This window comes from Nicotiana sylvestris, chromosome 9 (genome assembly GCF_000393655.2).
Source record: "Nicotiana sylvestris chromosome 9, ASM39365v2, whole genome shotgun sequence".
NCBI lineage: Eukaryota > Viridiplantae > Streptophyta > Magnoliopsida > Solanales > Solanaceae > Nicotiana > Nicotiana sylvestris.
Genome location: NC_091065.1, coordinates 31,631,240 through 31,649,903, shown reverse-complemented (window position 1 = coordinate 31,649,903; position 18,664 = coordinate 31,631,240). Strand labels below are relative to the sequence as shown.

General features: G+C 38.7%; 1 protein-coding gene across 2 annotated transcripts in view; it reads left to right on the top strand.

Moving 5' to 3' along the window:
- The window catches only part of LOC104210249 (uncharacterized), a 61,511-nt gene extending 50,700 nt beyond the window's left edge, over window positions 1–10,811 (top strand). For both annotated transcript variants that reach the window (XM_009759105.1, XM_070156003.1), the window contains exons 27-29: window positions 9,321–9,419; window positions 10,000–10,038; window positions 10,251–10,811. In XM_009759105.1, the coding sequence (XP_009757407.1) occupies window positions 9,321–9,419; window positions 10,000–10,038; window positions 10,251–10,388 (276 nt within the window). In that variant the 3' untranslated portion in view covers window positions 10,389–10,811. The remainder of the gene's footprint in view (window positions 1–9,320; window positions 9,420–9,999; window positions 10,039–10,250) is intronic.
- Window positions 10,812–18,664: the final 7,853 nt, after the last annotated feature.

Here is an 18,664-nt window from a genome sequence, read left to right as displayed (position 1 = left end):
AGTGATTTTACCCTCAAACCAAGTTTAGACAAGTTACTTACCTCAAGGTGCTTGAATCAATACTCAAAAATGCCTTCTCGCGCGAATCGACCTCCAAACAGCACGAATTTAGTCAATAACAGACCACTATGTCAAATAATGCTAAAGGAACGACATCGGAGCATAAAGACTCGATCTTTAATAGAAAGTACGAAGTCAGCCAAAAAGTCAACCCAGACCCGCTTTTCGAACCCGAGCAAAGTCATAAATCCCGACTACCCATTAGAATACGAGTCCAAATTACAAGTTTCATCCAAATTCGACTTCGAATGGGGTTCAAATCTCCATTTTTCACTCTTTAAAATCAGCCAAAACCCCTAAACATTTCTCTTTCGATCCCATAATATGTGTAATAATCCATGGAGAAACAAGATATAATGTTAAAATCAGATAGAAATCACTTACCCTCTTGCCTTGTGTGAAAATCCTCTTCAAATATCACCAATCTCCAAGTCTAGGGCTTAAAATATGAAATAATGGGTCGAAGTCCCGAATTTACATCACTTATAAGTCTGCCCAGTGATACCTGTTAGCTTTATTGTATAAATAGTAGTAAATAACCCTAATCCCATATGTATTAGGAGTAGGACATGTATTGTATATATAGGGCTCATTGTATCATTGTCATTATCAATCAATAATATATTTTCTCCCGTGCTTTCTCACATGGTATCAGAGCATCGGTGAGAAGAGATCGTTGTGCGTCATTCCAGCGATATCCGGGAAGAAAGAACTCAGTCACCGTGCAATTTTCCGGTGACCTAAGTGACTAGTTGCGTCAATGTCACTAATTATCAATGTTGTGCAAAATCCAACACCGGCACAAGGTTCCCAAGAGAGATCCGACCAAACCCCAGAAAAAATCACCGGAAAATAGTTAGCCACGCGCCGTCACGCGCCTGTCGGAGAACTGTTTCCGGCTGCGCGTCTGTCACACGCGCCAGCGCGTGTGACCCCTTCCGGTCAGATTTTGAAAAAATTTCTTCAGGACAGCTTCATCTCCTTGAAATTCCGAGTCCATTGGTACTATTTCCGACAGATTCCGACAACTTTGGAATTTTCCGGCGAGCTACAGTGATTTTTCCGGCGTGAACATTGATCCCCAGTAATTTTCTGCTTTTTCCGGCACGATATTATAATGGAATTCGTACCTGAAGCCTTTAACTCACAATCAGTTGGATTAAATGCAATAAATCCAATCCAAATGGTTTCTTTACCGGATTATATTGAGTTCCTTCAGTACAAAGCACGTAAACAGACATCTTCAGGATTAACCTCTGTTGTTCCAACAAATAGTAGCATGACTGGTGTCTCCCAATCTTCACCTTCTGAGTCTTGGGTCACTGATTCAGGTGCACCTGATCATATTTCTAGTAACAAATCTCTTTTCACTAGTATCTCATATTCTCAATCTCTTCCAACAGTCACAATGGCCAATGGGTCTCAAGCCATGGCAACTGCAATAGGTCAAGCAAGTCCACTTCCTTCCTTACCTTTAGACTCTGTTCTTTATGTTCCTGGTAGTCCTTTTAATCTCATAGCCGACAAGTGAGGCTTGCTCAGTTGGTAAAAGCACCTCCACCTACGACCGTTAGGTCTTGGGTTCGAGTCACCATGGAGGGGAAGTGTGGAAACACTATAGATCCTCCTAATTTGGGAGGGGTTTAAAAAAATAAAAAAAAATAAAAAAAAATAAAAAAAAATCTCATAGCCGTTAGTCGCTTAGCCAAATCACTTAAATCTGCTGTTTTATTTCTTGATGACCTTGTTTTTATACAGGAACGCAGTACAGGGCGGATCATTGGTACCGGACGTGAGTCAGATAGACTTTATTATCTTATCCTTGCAAAATCACATGGACTCGCATCTTGTCTTCCTCCAATAACTTCTTCTGTTACTGATTTACGAGATTTATTGCATAAATGGTTAGGACACCCCAGTTTGTCAAAACTTCAGAAAATGGTACCTGGCTTATCTCACTTGTCCACTCTAGAGTGTGAGTCGTGTCAGCTCGGTAAGCATACCCGCTCCCATTTCCTGCGGCGTCTTGACAATCGAGCAAAGTCACCTTTTACTTTAGTCCATTCAGATGTTTGGGGTCCTAGTCGGGTTAGTTCTACCTTAGGATTCCGCTACTTTGTCAGTTTCATTGATGATTATTCCAGGTGCACTTGGATATTTTTGATGAAAAATCGATTTGAGTTGTTTTCTATTTTCCAGACCTTCCATGCTGAAATTCAAAATCAATTTGGGGTTTCTATCCGCACATTTCGTAGTGATAATGCCCTAGAGTGTTTGTCTTTCCCATTTCAGCAGTTTATGAACTCCCATGTGATTATTCATCAAATATCTTGTCCGTACACATCCCAACAAAATGGGATAGCTGAAAGAAAGAATAGACATCTTATTGAAACTGCTCGTAGCCTACTCATTATTGAAACTGCTCGTAGTCTACTCATACAATCTCATGTTCCGCTGCGTTTTTGGGAGATGCGGTTCTTACATCTTGTTATCTTATTAATTATATGCCATCTTCAGCTATCCAAAATCAAGTTCCATTCTCTGTCCTGTTTCCCCACTTACCTTTGTTCTCTCTTCCACCCCGTGTCTTTGGGGGTACGTGCTTTGTTCATGACCTTACTCCAGGAAAAGATAAGTTAGTTCCCCGTGCTCTTAAGTGCATATTTCTGGGTTACTCGAGAACGCAAAAGGGATATCGATGTTATTCTCCTGACCTTCAGCGATTTCTTATGTCTGCTGATGTTACCTTTTTTGAAACCCAATCATACTTCACAGGTCCAGTTAATCACTTAGATATTTCTGAGGTGCTACCTGTTCCTTCTTTTGGAGATTCAGTCCCTATCTCCTATTCATCTTCCTCCATAGCTCCACTGCCTACAGTTCCAATTATAGCTCCACCACCTATAGCTCTAGTGTCACCACCGAGTCCAGTGCCATCACCTAGTCCAGTTCCACCAACTATAGCTCCAGTGCCACCACCTAGTCCAGTTCAACCTTCTACAGCTCCACCACTCTTGACTTATCATCGTCGTCCGCCCCCAGCATCAGGCCTAGTTGATTCACGTCCTGCACCTGACCCTGCTAATACTGCGGACTTATTTCCTCTTAATCAACCGATTGCACTACGAAAAGGTATACGGTCCACACTTAATCCTAATCCTCATTATATCGGTTTAAGTTACCATCGTCTCTCATCATCCCATTGTGCATTTGTGTCATCTTTGTCGTCTGTTTCCATCCCTAATGCTACAGGTGAACCACTGTCTCATCCCGGATGGCGACAGGCTATGATTGACGAGATGTCTGGTTTACATACGAGTGGTACTTGGGAGCTTGTTCCTCTTCCTTTAGGTAAATCGACCGTTGGTTGTCGTTGGGTGTATGCAGTCAAAGTTGGTCCAGATGGCCAGGTTGATCGACTTAAGGCTCGTCTTGTTGCCAAAGGATATACTCAGATATTTGGACTCGATTACAGTGATACTTTCTCTCCCGTAGCTAAAATTGCATCAGTCCGCCTTTTTCTATCCATGGCTGTTGTTCGCCATTGGCCTCTCTATCAGTTGGACATTAAGAATGTTTTTCTTCACGGTGATCTTGTGGATGAGGTTTATATGGAGCAACCACCTGGTTTTGTTGCTCAGGGGGAGTCTAGTGGCCTTGTATGTCGGTTGCGCCGGTCCTTCTATGGTCTAAAGCAGTCTCCTCGAGCCTGGTTTGGTAAGTTCAACACAGTTATTCAGGAGTTTGGCATGACTCGTAGTAAAGCTGATCACTCTGTATTTTATCGACATTCTGCTTCAAATCTCTGTATTTATCTGGTCGTTTATGTTGACGATATTGTTATTACCGGCAATGATCAGGATGATATTAGTAAGTTGAAGCAACATCTCTTTCAGCACTTTCAGACTAAGGATCTGGGCAGATTAAAGTATTTTCTGGGTATTGAGGTCGCTCAGTCTAGCTCAGGTATTGTGATCTCACAACGAAAGTATGCCTTAGATATTCTTGAGGAGACAAGAATGACAGGTTGTAGACCTGTTGACACTCCGTTGGATTCGAATTCTAAACTTCTGTCACGACAGGGGGAGCCTCTTAGCGATCCTGCAAGATATAGGCGGTTGGTTGGTAAATTAAATTACCTCACAGTGACTAGACCTGACATTTCCTTTTCTGTGTGTGTTGTGAGTCAGTTTATGGATTCTCCCTGTGATAGCCATTGGGATGCAGTTGTCTGCATTCTTCGATATATAAAATCAGCTCCAGGCAAAGGCTTATTGTTTGAAGATCGAGGCCATGAGTAGATCGTTGAATACTCAGATGCTGATTGGGCAGGATCACCTTCTGATAGACGTTCTATGTCTGGATATTGTGTCTTAGTAGGAGGAAATTTGGTTTCTTGGAAGAGCAAGAAACAGAATTTGGTGGCTCGGTCTAGTGCAGAAGCAGAATATCGAGCAATGGCTATGGCCACATGTGAGCTAATTTGGATCAAACAGTTGCTCAAGGAGTTGAAATTTGGTGAGATTAGTCAGATGTGACTTGTGTGTGATAATTAAGCCGCTCTTCATATTGCGTGAAATCCAGTGTTCCATGAGAGAACTAAACACATCGAGATTGACTGTCACTTTGTCAGAGAAAAGATACTCTCGGGAGATATTGCTACAAAATTTGTGAAGTCGAACGATCAGCTTGCTGATATTTTCACCAAGTCCCTCACTGGTCCTCGTATTAGTTATATATGTAACAAGCTCGGTACATATGATTTATATGCACCAGCTTGAGGGGAGTGTTAGTTTCATTGTATAAATAGTAGTAAATAACCCTAATTCCATATGTATTAGGAGTAGGACATGTATTGTATATATTGGGCTAATTGTATCATTGTCATTATCAATCAATAATATATTTTCTCCCGTGCTTTCTCAGAATACCCTTTGCGAACGCGGCCCAAGCCTCGTGTTCGCGAAGCACAACTTAGCCTCTGCCAAAAAGACTCTTCGGGAACGCGGTCAACCACCCGCGAATGCGATACACGGGCAACTTAAGCTTACGCGAACGCGTCCCAGACTTTGCGAACGTGAAGGCTAACCCCAGTCCCAGCTAGCCCTCTCCTCTACGCGAAAGCAAGCCCTTTACTCGCGAACGTGAAGATCAACGACCCCAGCTCTTCGCGAACACGACACCCTATTCGCGAACGTGGAGAACAAATACCACAGTTGCCCTAAGTAAGCCTTCGCGTTCGCGAAGCACACCATACGCCAATAGAATATTTGCAATTCAACCAAGCTTCGGGTGGTTCGAAACTTACCCGAGCCACCAAAGACACCGTCCAATCATATCAACAAGTCTGTAAACACTACCCGGACCTATCCAAAGCCTCAAAACACATGGAAGATCACTACATCTACAAATCGACGATCAAACCATCAATTGAACTTCTCTTAAGTTCATAAGCTTCTAAACTTCCAACCAAACATCTGATTCCTATCAAATCAACTCGAAATGCCACCAAACTTTGCACACAAGTTCCAAATGACAAAATAGACCTATTCCAATTCTCGGAACGACAATCCGAACTCGATAACCTCAAAATCAACTCCCGGTCAAACTTGCAAACTTTTCAAACCTTTAAATTTTCAACTTTTGCCAATTAGAGCCAAACTAACCTAGGAACCTCCAAATCCAAATCCGGACATACGCCTAAGTCCAAAATCATCCCACAAACCTATCGAACCATCAAAACACGAATCCGAGGTCGTTTACTCCTTGGTCAACTGTTACAACTTAAGCTTCCAATCATGGAACTAGTGTTCCAATTCATTCCAAAACCTTTCAGAAACCAAACCAACCATCCACACAAGTCAAAAAACAACAAACAAGCATACGAGAGGAACGAGGCTCAAATGCACAAAACAACCGGCCAAGTCGTTACAAGAAATAATTAATTTTAGCATCTAATATGCAGTAATGCATATATTTTTCTACCCCGAGACTTTGATCAAGTGGTATGAGCACAACACATGATGTCTTGGTGCATGTCGCAGTTTGCAACCTTGCCATGGACAAAAGTTGAGTATTTAAATGAAGAAGAGTAGAGGGGGGCCCATTATCTATTGAGTTTTGTACCATGCCCCACCCGCCCTGGGACAATAAATAATGCAGATATTGATCAAACTCCTCAAAATTGAGATTCAAAGAATCAACTAATTCTCTGTGGGATGACTTTGTGTGATTTTTTGGGCTGCACACTCCTTTGAAGCACATGGCTTCACATGTGAACAGAGGCGGATTTATGATTCCTAGTATATGGGTGCACTACTAAAAAAAGGAGAAAAAATGTATTAAGTGAGAATTGATCCCTATTCCTCTTGGTAAATAACTCAACCTTCAACCAAGTGTACCATTCAGCCTTCTTGGAGCATGGGTCCAACAGTTAATATTATACCAATTTTAGAAAATATGCACATAAAATATCTGATTTTACGGAGAGACCTAGGTTCTAGCGCCCCATAATCTCACCTATAAATTTGCTCCTGCCTGTGAAGCGATAACCTATCACTTCATCACTTTAAGTGACGAAGCAATGACTTTTAATAACATTCATGGCAAGCCGGTAGGAGACAAGAAGTTGATTAAGAATCAAATTTTGGGCTCCTATGAGAAGCTATTAATAGAGAATGAAAAATGGAGAAGTTTATAGGAAGATAACATGTTGGCTGTTCTTCCTGATGATGAGAGAGATTGCCTGCAAAGACAGTTTCTTGCTGAGGAAGTGGAATCAGTGTTCGACACTTTGTAGGGGAGAAAGCTTTTGGACCTGAAGGATTCAGTATATCCTTTCGGAAATGTTGGCCTACTATGAAAATGATATAATAAAAAAATTTGATTTTTTTTCACAAAGAAGACACTTTTGAAGGAGTTTTAATGCCACATTCATAGCGCTTGCACCAAAAGAAATTTCCATGGAAATAAAAGATTATAGGCCCATCAGCATGCTTGGAAGTGTTTACTAAGGACCTTACTGACTACTCGAAGATGGTAATCAACAAATCTTTGTGAATCAGATTGCCTTTATAAAAGATTGGCAAAACATTGATGCTGCTATGTTGCTAATGAATGCTCGGACCATTATTTGCAGATAGACTGGCATGGGGTAACCTGTAAATTGGACTTAGGAAACGCATATGACCATGTGAAATGGTCATTATCCAGTGGATACATACATGTATATCTACTGTCAGGTTTGCTATTCTTATTAATGGGGGATCCTGAAGGTTTCTTTAAGCCGCTGAGAGGCTTAAGACAAGGTGATCCACTTTCACCTCTTTTCCTCACTTTTACCATCAATCTGGAAACCCTCAAGCCATCCAAGACTTTTAGCCCTCTTTAGCGAAAGACTTGGTGCTTCCATCACCATGACAAATTAATCTGGCCAAGAGTAGCATTTTCGCTCTAAATGCAGAAAGTATTCTTCTGGAGCTCTCTGATATACTGGGATGAAAATAGAAGCTTACCCTGCTACTGCTTATTTGGATCTTCCTCTTGCTGCTAAATTGAAGGCCAAAGGGAATTGGCTGGGAGTTCTTGGCAGATATGAGAAAAAATTCTCTGCATGGAAAAAACTATATTTATCCTTTTGGTGGGAGACTAACTTTGGTGAATGGTATGTTGGATAACGTACCTACCTATTTGATGCCCCTTATCCCCATCCCTTCTACTGTGGAGAAATATTAGATCAGCTGAGGGATAATTTCCCCTGACAAGATAATGCTACACAAGGAAGATGTGTCTAGTCATGTGCAACTTGTGATGATAAATAGAGAAGGTGGTGCACGGGAGTGAAGAACTCATTCAAATAAAGGTTTGGTGGGAGACTCACTTGGGTGAATGTTGTGTTGGATACCATGCCTACATCTTTGAGGCCTCATACTATTCTGTTCTACTGTGGAGAAAAGATTAAATAAGCTGAGAAATAATTTCCTCTGGCAAGGTAGTGCTACACAGAGAATGAAGCATCTATCAATGGCAACAGGTGATGATACATAAAGAAAGTGATGGCACTGAAGTGAAGATTCTCGAGTTTCAAAATAAAAGTTTGGGAGTGTACTTATCAAATGGCTCTGGAGATTTAATGATGGTAAAGCAGGATTATAGAAAGATGTTATTTTTCACCAAATATGGGATTGTAGATCATTGGACTCCTAAGCTACAGCTATGCATAACAAATAACTATCTGGAAGCATATCTGTAGTTATTGGAGCGACTTCCAACTATATACTAGATTGAGTGTGGGAAGCCGTAAACATGTTAGATGGACATTAGAGTGCGCGCAAAAATCTTACTCTATGTTAGTTTGGCTGTAAATAAAAGTTGTTTGGTGGCTGACTGTTTCTCTGAAGCTAGATAGCATCTGCAACTTAGAAGAAATCTCAATGATTTGGAGATTGATGAGTTTGGTCTTCTACTAGAGGTTGTACAGTCTGTATCCTTAAATGATGAGAAAAATGAGTCACTGATCTGACTTGTCCAGTAAAAGGGGAGACTTTGCTGTTAAGAGCTACTGAAATCTATTTTAAAAATAAAATGGTTGCTGGAATGCTGATTGGCCTTGGAAACTTATTTGGAAATCAAGAGTACCTCCCAGAGTGGTTGTTTTACTTGAGTTTCAACTAGGAATACTTGTTTGACTCAGGATAATCTTCAAAGAATAGGATTGCCCTTATGCAGTAGATGCTTCTTCTGCGAAAGTTCTTAGGAGGGCAGCAGACAGTTATTCCTGCATTCAATCAAGTATGACTAATCTGCTCATTGTATTAAATCTTTTTGGAGTTAGCTGGGTCATGCCAGGGGATATAAAGAGCCTATTACTGTGCTGGCTGGGTCAGAAGATAAGCAAAAGATCGAAGACATTGTGGAAGACTGCTCCATTATGCAGTGGACTGTTTGGCTTTGAGAGAAACAAGAGTTGCTTGAGAGAAAGACAAATCACATTTCTATTGTAAAGCATATGTTTAATTTACAAATATATACTTTTGGTGTAAGGGGTCATATGTTTGATAGCATGTCACATTTGTTTTTTCATTTTTTAGATAGCATGGGGACATAATCAAAATTTGTAAATTCCCTTCTTCTTCTACCCTTCATAGTACCTTCTTGGTATTGATTTTAACGAAATTTACTTTACCTTATCAAAAGAAAAAAGTTCTTGTGATATGGAACTGATTCATTTGTTATGTCAACGTGATCATCTTCCCTGATAGATAATGAAGACTCTCTTTGAGATTGTTCTGTTTGAAGATTGTGGCAACCAGTGGAGCCTAAGTAGACCGATGCTGAGTATGATACTCATCAGCGAAGAGGTGACACTAATTTTTGTAGCATTTAGATTCCGTCTACTTATTATTTCGAAAACTGCAAGATGCAAATGTGACTATGATACACACATACATATGTCTGTGCCGGTGTTTTCACACAAGGCACAGTATTGGGTTCTGTTTGCAGTTAAATCACCAGTTCCACAATTTTGAATTTCATTAAATTATGGTAGTAACAAAAGCAAATCATAACTATATCACACGGATGTTGATTGAATCAGCAGACTTAATCTTGCGTTTACAGTTGAGATGTGTTTGATTTTTTTTAAACCCTTCTACTAATTAGATGTCAGAAATAGTTGTATCCACTGTGCTTGATGTTCTCCCTTTGCCTAGTCCATTGCTTCTTTCTAATAGGTTGTCATGGTTTAATCCATGGAGTTCCATTATGACATATTCTTTGTTAATCCACCTGCATCACAGGTTTATAGGAAGAATTCATTTAATGAATGCATTACATTGTAACAAACAGAATAATTTAGATATTAGAATATGCTTTATAGTGGAGAGGAATGGTTGTGTATTACTATACCTGATATGATTATGATTCATTCGCATCTTGCAGATGTTCTCAAACTTAAGAGCTCAGATTTTGTCTTCACAGGTATGAGAATCTTGTTAGTTAGGGATAATTTATTTTGTCTATTGCCATAATGTTGGTCTATTTGGTATCATTGTTCGTAATCTAACTTTTTATTTTTATTTTTTTTACCATAAGGCGAAAAAGATGGATTGGTTGTATCAATGCACATCTTCGTGGACTAATGATCTACTTCCTTGTGCTGACAGCTCCTCTTTATCCATTTTCATCTGCAGCCAACAGACCAGCAACAGCGTCTTTCAGTGTGCTTTGACAAACTTATGGCTGATATAACTCGAAGCTTGGATCAGAAGAACAGGGATAAGTTCTCCAACAATCTAACTAGATTCAGGAATGAGTTCCGGACCAGATAAGCGCAGTGATAAAAGCAAGTGGTGCATCCCTTGTACACAATAAACTTTCTCCCACCTTCCCAAACACATACAAAAAGAAAAGGGCACATTTACGCAGAGAGAACATGGGAAGGGAGAGCCAAGGAAAAAGAAACATCAAGAACATGTTCAAGAAAAATGAAATTGTGATGGTGGCTGAAGTTTTGTTTCTTTTTTTATTTGTCCTCATTGGTGAAATGCATTCTGCGAAGTGCTGTCTGTCATATTTTGCTAAATCCATGCTGTAATTTCTATCACAACAGTGTACAGTCCAACTGAAGATCTTATTTTTGCTATTAGAAATGCAAAAGATCATTAGTGTTTTCTGACGAGAATTTGTAAATGAGCATTGTTAACGTGTTAGATTATAGTAATGGTATCATCAATGTGGTTTATTTCGCTTTACTTCTTGATGCTAATAGAAGTAGAGCTTGTTTTGCCCTTACCTTCCTTTTACAGTAGAGGATTCTCTTGTTTTCTTACCGTATGTTCATGCTTAGATGATTGATAATGGGACTCTCTTTATCTTTCTCCGCTTAAATAATAGGGTTTTGTCTGTGGTAGGGTTTTAACCTATGACGTGCGTTTGATCTACTGCAAATCAAAGTCCTGGTCCAGGACTCCTGGAGTTTAAGGTGAAACAATTTTTTCAGCTTTTCAGAAATAGTTTTTGCTTCTACTTAAAAGCATTTTTCTTCCTTCTAAAACTTGACCAAACACCTCAACTTTGAAAAAGTATTTTTTTGACAAAAGAATTATTTTTGGCCTCGAAGAAGCTTGGTTAAATATGCTAGTAAGCTCTATAGTTCAACTTTTTAGAGGTCGTTCGGTTGGGAAACAAGTTATTCCAGGATTAATTATCTCGGGGGTGTTATCCCACCCTCCTATAGGGATAAAAATAACACTACAATCATGGGATAACTAATCCCAAGATTAGTTATATTGCGATTTTATCTCAATCAAATGCGGGATATACTCATCTCAAATTTAATTTTATGATTACTTATCTCTTATTCTTTGTACCAAACGAGCCATCAGCTTCTTAGCTATTTTTAAAACTACGGGTTCAGATCGATTGTTTGTTGCAATTCTAGTAAGTTCTTACACATAATTATGCTATGCATCCAAAGTATTGGATTGAATTTGATGCTGTAACTCTGGATGTGCCTCTAACTAACTCTCTCTCTATATATACAATTCAACATTTCAAGATCCATCTCGTTTATATATCCCAACAAGGTTCCAAATATGGCCAATAACATGTAAGTAATCAAGAAGTCTCACAATCCAACATAGCATAAGAGAATAATACAATAACTAAATAAAGATGAAATAACACGGGCTAGTCAGTTTTCTGACAAAATTGCTAGCGTTCGTAAAGTTATTGAAAAATAGCTACTATTTTGCTGCAACAGGGATCGGTCCAGCATAATATACTAGAGATCGGTGCACCTGTGTATGAACTTCAAGCATATTATGCTGGAACTCCAACATGCGGAAAGGTCCAGCATAATATACTGAAGATTGGAGTACATGTGTATGAACTTCCAGCATATTATACTGGACCGACATATTATACTAGAACTCCAGTATATTATGTTGGAGTTCCAGTATACATATGCTGGAACTCCATTATAATATGCTAGAGTTCCGGTATACTTATGCTGGAACTCCATTATAATATACTGGAGTCCCAGTATACTTATGCTGGAACTCAAGTATATTATGCTGGAGTATTTTATGGATTTTGAACAGTGTTTTCGTTGAGATTTATCTTTATATGAAAAGTGGCTAAAATTCGATTACTTTTGAAACTATGGCTATTTTTGAATGACCACTTGTAAATCTGGCTATTTTTGAATTTCTCTAAATAAAGACATGAATAAACTACTTCTACCTGCATGCATTAGCCCATGACAAACTCGTCACCATGATATATGCTTGTCCCGATACGTTTAGCACATAGCAATTAAATACTTACAACCTAATTCCCTCAAATTAGGGTTGACCACAATACTTATCTCTTTCCGGAACAAATCAACTCTCCAAGACCGTTTTCTCTAGAACAAGCCTCCAAACAACTCGAATCTACTCAAATAATCAAAACAAGCTTAAGGAGCCCTCCTAATACTAAAATGGTTCGGTCTTTAACATATTTGGAAAGTCAATAAAAAGCCAAACCGGGCCCACTCGGTCAAAATTTGAAATCAAGAGCAAATCTCGATTACTTATTCATCCCCAAGTCCAAATATGTGATTTATTTCGAGATCCGCTCTCAAATCGAGGTCTAGATCTCCAAAATTCATTTTTTTAAGTTCAAACGAAAATCTTATTTTCTACTCTTTAATATCCTAGATTTAGGGATAAAAATCTTTGGGGAATAATAAAAATTAGTTAAAAAAAGTTAAAGTTACTAATCTTTAAAGTTGTGAAGAAAATCCTCCCAAATATCGTATTCTAATGAAGTTTAGGTCTCAAAAATAGAATAAAATGAGCTAAATTTCAGGGATATGATGACTGCAACACCAACAATGGAAAAACTTACGTAAACAACTTGAAACCAATCCAAAACTTACTCGAGCCCCTCGAGTCTCATTCCAGACATCGATACAAGTATATTAACCTTACACGAACTCGAGCGTAAGCTCAAAACATCAAACTAACATTAAAAATCAAGAATTAAGAATCAAAACTCAAGAATTCACATGTAAATAACTCAAATTTCCACCTTTCAATTATAAATGCTGAAATGGCCTTGGGTCACCTTGGATCCAGACCAAACATAAGTACAAGTCCAACGTCATCATTCAGACCTACCAGAATCATTAAATTACTGATATAAGGTCGTTTACCAAGAATATTTACTGTGGTCTACTCTAACAACATTAAAGCTCTAGAATTGAGTTTCTCTACCAAAAGCACATCTAAACTTTTTGGAAATTGAAACGAACCATGCACATAAGTCATAAAACATCAAATGAAGCTATTCAAGACATCAAATCAAGAAATGAAAAGCTAGAAATCTAAATGACCTATCGGGTCGTTACATCCTCCATCTCTAAAAGAAACATTCGTCCTCGAAAGGACATAGAAATATACCTGAATTGGCAAAAAGATGCACATATATTCTCTTCATATCGGACTCGGACTCCCAAGTATCCTCCTCAGTTGACTACCCTTGCCAAAGCACTTTAATAGAAGAAATATCCTTTGATCTAAACTTTCGAACCTACCAATCTATAATAGCTACCGTCTTTTTTACATAAGTCAAATTCTCATCAAGCTGCACCGTGCTGAAGTCCAGAACTTGGTACTTATTTTCATGATGCTTCCGAAGTATCGAAACGTGAAATACCAGATGTAACCCTACTATATTGAGAGTTAATGCCAACCTACAAACAACCTCCCCAACTCTCTCTAATACCACAAATGAACCAATAAACCTCGATCTCAACTTGCAATCTTCTCAAATCTCATCACACCCTTCATAGGCAAAACTTTCGAAATTACCTTCTCACTCTCCATAAAAGCCATATCATGGACCTTCTGCATAACTCTTCTACCTACTCTACGCTGTTTGAAGAAGATCCTAAGTCAAATTCACCTTATCTAAGGCATCACCAACCAATCTCTCTAATGTAGATCTGAGTCAACACCTCTGAAATGCAAGAAGTCACCACTAAAATGAAATGTGTAGATTTGGTCAATCTATCCATAATAACCCTAATAACATCAAACTTCCTTAAAGTCCGTGGTAATTCTACCAAAAATGTCCATGGTAATGTGTTCCCACTTCCGTTCTGGTATCACCAACCTTTGAGTCAGACCTACTGGTTTTTGATGTTCATACTTCACTTGCTAGTAATTCAACACCGTGAAATATCCTAACAATGTCCTCCTTCATTTTGAACCACCAGTAATGCTGCTTCAAGTCATGATACATCTTCGTGACACTTGGATGAATAAAATACTGTGAAATATGATCCTCCTGGAGAATCAAATCCCCCAAACCATCAACATCCTTAACAAAAATCTGACTTTGAAGCTAGAATACACCATCATATCCAATAAATATACTCGTGGCACCACCCACTGCATTGTGTCCTTAAGCACCAACAAATATGGATTATCATACCGACAAGCCTTGGTACACTAAAACAAGGACGACTGCGCAATAACAAAATCAAGAAGCCTTCTAGGCTAAAAAATATCCAATCTCACAGATCTATTAGCCAAATCTTTAACATCCATAGCCCTAGCCTCAACTGAAATAAATACCAAACTACCCATACTCTCCGCCTTTCTACTCAAGGCATCCACTGCCAAATTTGCCTTGCCTAGATGATACAAGATAGTGTTATCACAATCTTTCAGCAACTCCAACTACCTTCACTGTCTCAAATTCAAATCCTTCTACTTGAACAAGTATTGGAGACTCTAATAATCAGTGTAGACCTCATATGACATATCATACAAGTAGTGCCTCAAAATATTGAGTGCATGCACAATAGCTGCCAACTTCAAATCATGAACATGATATTTCTTCTCATGGGTCTTCAACTAACGAGATGCATAGGAAATCTTTGTACCATCATGCATTAAAATTACACCAAGTCTAAAATGTCCGCAAAATGGATTGCGGAATGGCCTTCAAAAACCTAGGTTGGATTGGTCCGATCTGTGATAGGTTGGATGGCCTCCAGAATTTCTTATGCTAATTTTATGATGGAAGTGTAGACATGGAATGGTTATACGGCCAAATAATTGACCGCAAAATGACCTTCAAAATTGAGCTTCTCTTGTTCAACTCTACAACGATTTTGCGGCCCGCATAACTGATTTGCAGTTGCATAAAAGACCATAGAATTTCCATGTTCTTCAAATTTCTTCCACCCACTCCATAATGTACCACACAACCCCCAAAAGTCTGAGCCTACCTTGGCACCATAAGACCTCTGATTCTTGGCCAAATTTCACGGGGCTTTACACATCAATACAAGAACTCATGGGTGTCCTCTAAAGGAGCACTACTAAGATGAAGAGGAAACAACTTCTGAAACCTATCCATCATCTTCACCTCATCAGTTGACATCGCGGGTCTAACCTCAGGTTGAACTGCAATGACACAATGAACCACACTAACTAGTTGGTCATAGGTTCTGATATCCATGAGCTCCTCCCCTAGCCTGAAAAGTGGCTTGTGCCATAGGAAGTATATCTGCCTGAGCTATGCTCTCCATAAGGCCAACCATACAGACCAAGGTGTTTGAAACACGAGGGTAGCAATAAACCACTCTAGAACCTGAACTGTCCTTACTAGTTTAACCTAATCTAGAATATCCTTATCATCTGGAGCTATCTATAGCTCGACCGAAGTTGATCTAGTATGAGCATGAGTAGCTGCAAGTGTTGCGACATGTGCCTTGGGCTGGGCTCTAGCTTTGCCCCTGACCCAGCCTTTACCCCTGATAGTGGCTACAACCTGGGGCTCCAGCTCCTGCTCTACTACTACTAAAGAGTGTGTTCTCACCACTTGTTAGATAATAATGGAATAAAGATTCAAACTTTCGGATAGAACAAAGTTTCACAACAAAGAAATAAAGAAAGTAAAGTTTCCTAAAAATATTTATAGCCTCTCGAAGATAAGTACACATGTCTTCGTACCAATCCCCAAGACTATACAAAGCTTTCTCATAATTCGTGAGACCTATGCAATCTAGTGCTTTGATAGTAGTTTATCATGACCCAAAATCCCAAGAAAGGTGTCTTGATGGTGCACTAACACCTCTTGCTAGGCAACCTAACACTTAACAATAATGGAAGAACCAAATCTAACATATAAATACATAATATCATAAATAAGAGTAAAATCTCCATAATACATAACGATTCTAAAACCAAAAACTACTGTCTTAAACACCTCCAAAGACTGGTGTCACTGCGTACATGAGCTTCTATGAGTACTAAATACAACATCTGAAATGAAGTACAATACTTTATGATATAATTAAACAATAACAAACCATAAGGAAGGCGACTCTAGAGTGTGCAAACAAGTGTGAAGCATTACGTCGAGTCTCCCAGTAGTCTAAGGTAGTTACCCCTCTAAACACCGCAAGGAACAATGTCTGGATCTGCAAAAGAAATGTAAAAATATGGTATGTGTACAACCAATCCAATATACTCAGTAAGCATAGAGCCTAACCTCGATGAGGTAGTGACGAGGCTATAAGAAGACACTTACTTATAAACATGTGCAAGTAATAAGCAGAAAGCACTAGAAACATAGAGACGAATAAAAGAATAAGTTCAAATAAGAGAATAAATAACCTTATGATACAAACACTACAGAGGAGAAACAACAAACATGAAATAAGCTCAAAAAATCATATCCGTTGCGGCACGCTACCCGATCCAACCTCAACATTGTTGCAGCGTGCAACCCTGTCTAATCTTGATACTGTTGCAGCTTGCAACCTGATCCAACCAATATAATATTGCAGCGTGGCCCCCCGTCCAATCTCAATACCAATCCACATGGAAACACAAATAAAGCAACAAACATGACAAGGAGAATGACATAATACCATAGAGAAAATGAGTAAGCATAATATACTAAGGAAAGGATAAACATGATAAACAATTAAACATTTCAAGATCCATCTCATTCATATATCCCAACAAGGCCCCAAGAATGACCAATAAAATTCAAGTAATCAAGGAGTCTCACAATCCAACATATAGCATAAGAGAATAACACAAGAATTAAATAAAGATATGAATAAACTATTTACCCGCATGCTTTAACCCATAACAAACGCATATACACTTGTTGCAATGCATATACTCCATTCCCAACACATTTAGCACATATCAAGTAAACACTTACAACCTAATTCCCTCAAATTAGTATTAACCACGACGCTTACCTCTTGTTAGAACAAATCAACTCTCTAAGACTGCAAACAACTCGAATCTAGCCAAATACTACTCAAATAAGACAAAACAAGCTTAAGAAAATCTTTTGACATTTTAACATATTAGAAAAGACAACAAAAAATTCAGCCCGGACCCACTTAGTAGAAATCCAAAATCAAGACCAAAACTTGATTACCCATTCACCCCGAGTCCAAATACGTAATTTATTTCGAGATCCGGCTTCAAATCGAGGTCTAAATCTTCAAAATCCAATTTTCTTAAGTTTTACCCAAAATCCAATTTTCTACTCGTTAAATCCTCGATTTGGGATGAAAATGTATGGGGGATAATAGAAATTAATCAAAAGCTAGTTAAAGTTACTATATTTTGAAGTTTTGAAGAACATCCTCTCAAGAATCGCCTCCTAACGAAGTCTAAGTCTTAAAAATGGAATACTATGAGCTAATCTCCGATCCGAGGTTGTTTACCAAAAATGTGGACCGTGGTCAATTCCAACAACATTAATGTGCTAGAATTGAATTTCTCTACCAAAACACATCTTAACCTTTTAAAAGTCGAAATGAACCATGCACACAAATCATAAAATATTAAATGAAGATATTCAAGGCCTCAAATCACAAAATGGAAAGATAGAACTAAAAATGACCAATCGAGTCTTTACACCTTGAGTCTCTGAGATCAATATCTAATCACCATATTGTACTCCAGTAGTACACATGTCTGAATTTATACAAGAATGTGTAGAAGTGTAGTATGGGTACAACTGTAAGTATCAAGTCTAGCTTGAAAGTAGTGGCGAGGCTAATACTAATAAGATACTTACTTCTACAATTAGATAACGACAAATATAAATAAAGAGATAGAATAGTTCCGAAGCAGTGGATATCCGTAATATGAATCACAATCGAGGAAAGATAATAAACATCTTCACATATATAATGCTCAAAGCTAAATCCTTTCACTGAGTACACATAAGATAATGGTGTGCACGAAGTAGTAGGTAACGGGGTACTACAACATGAAGGCATGATGTATGGTCCAGACACACTTAGTACACCCTGTGTGCTTGGCGCATGTGCTCCTCACAACCACACACACTTAGCATTGTACATGTGCCTAGTATAAATGCCCCTCACTAATAACGAATCCATATTCCTGACACTCACAGGGCCCAAGATAATGAGTGTCCTCAACCTTCTCATATGTCTCAATGTGCCAAAGTATCTCACAGTTCCATAGCTATGTCAATCTGCATAGAAAAATACCATCATGACCTAACTCAACTCATATAATACATGTATGGTACACAAAGACAGAGA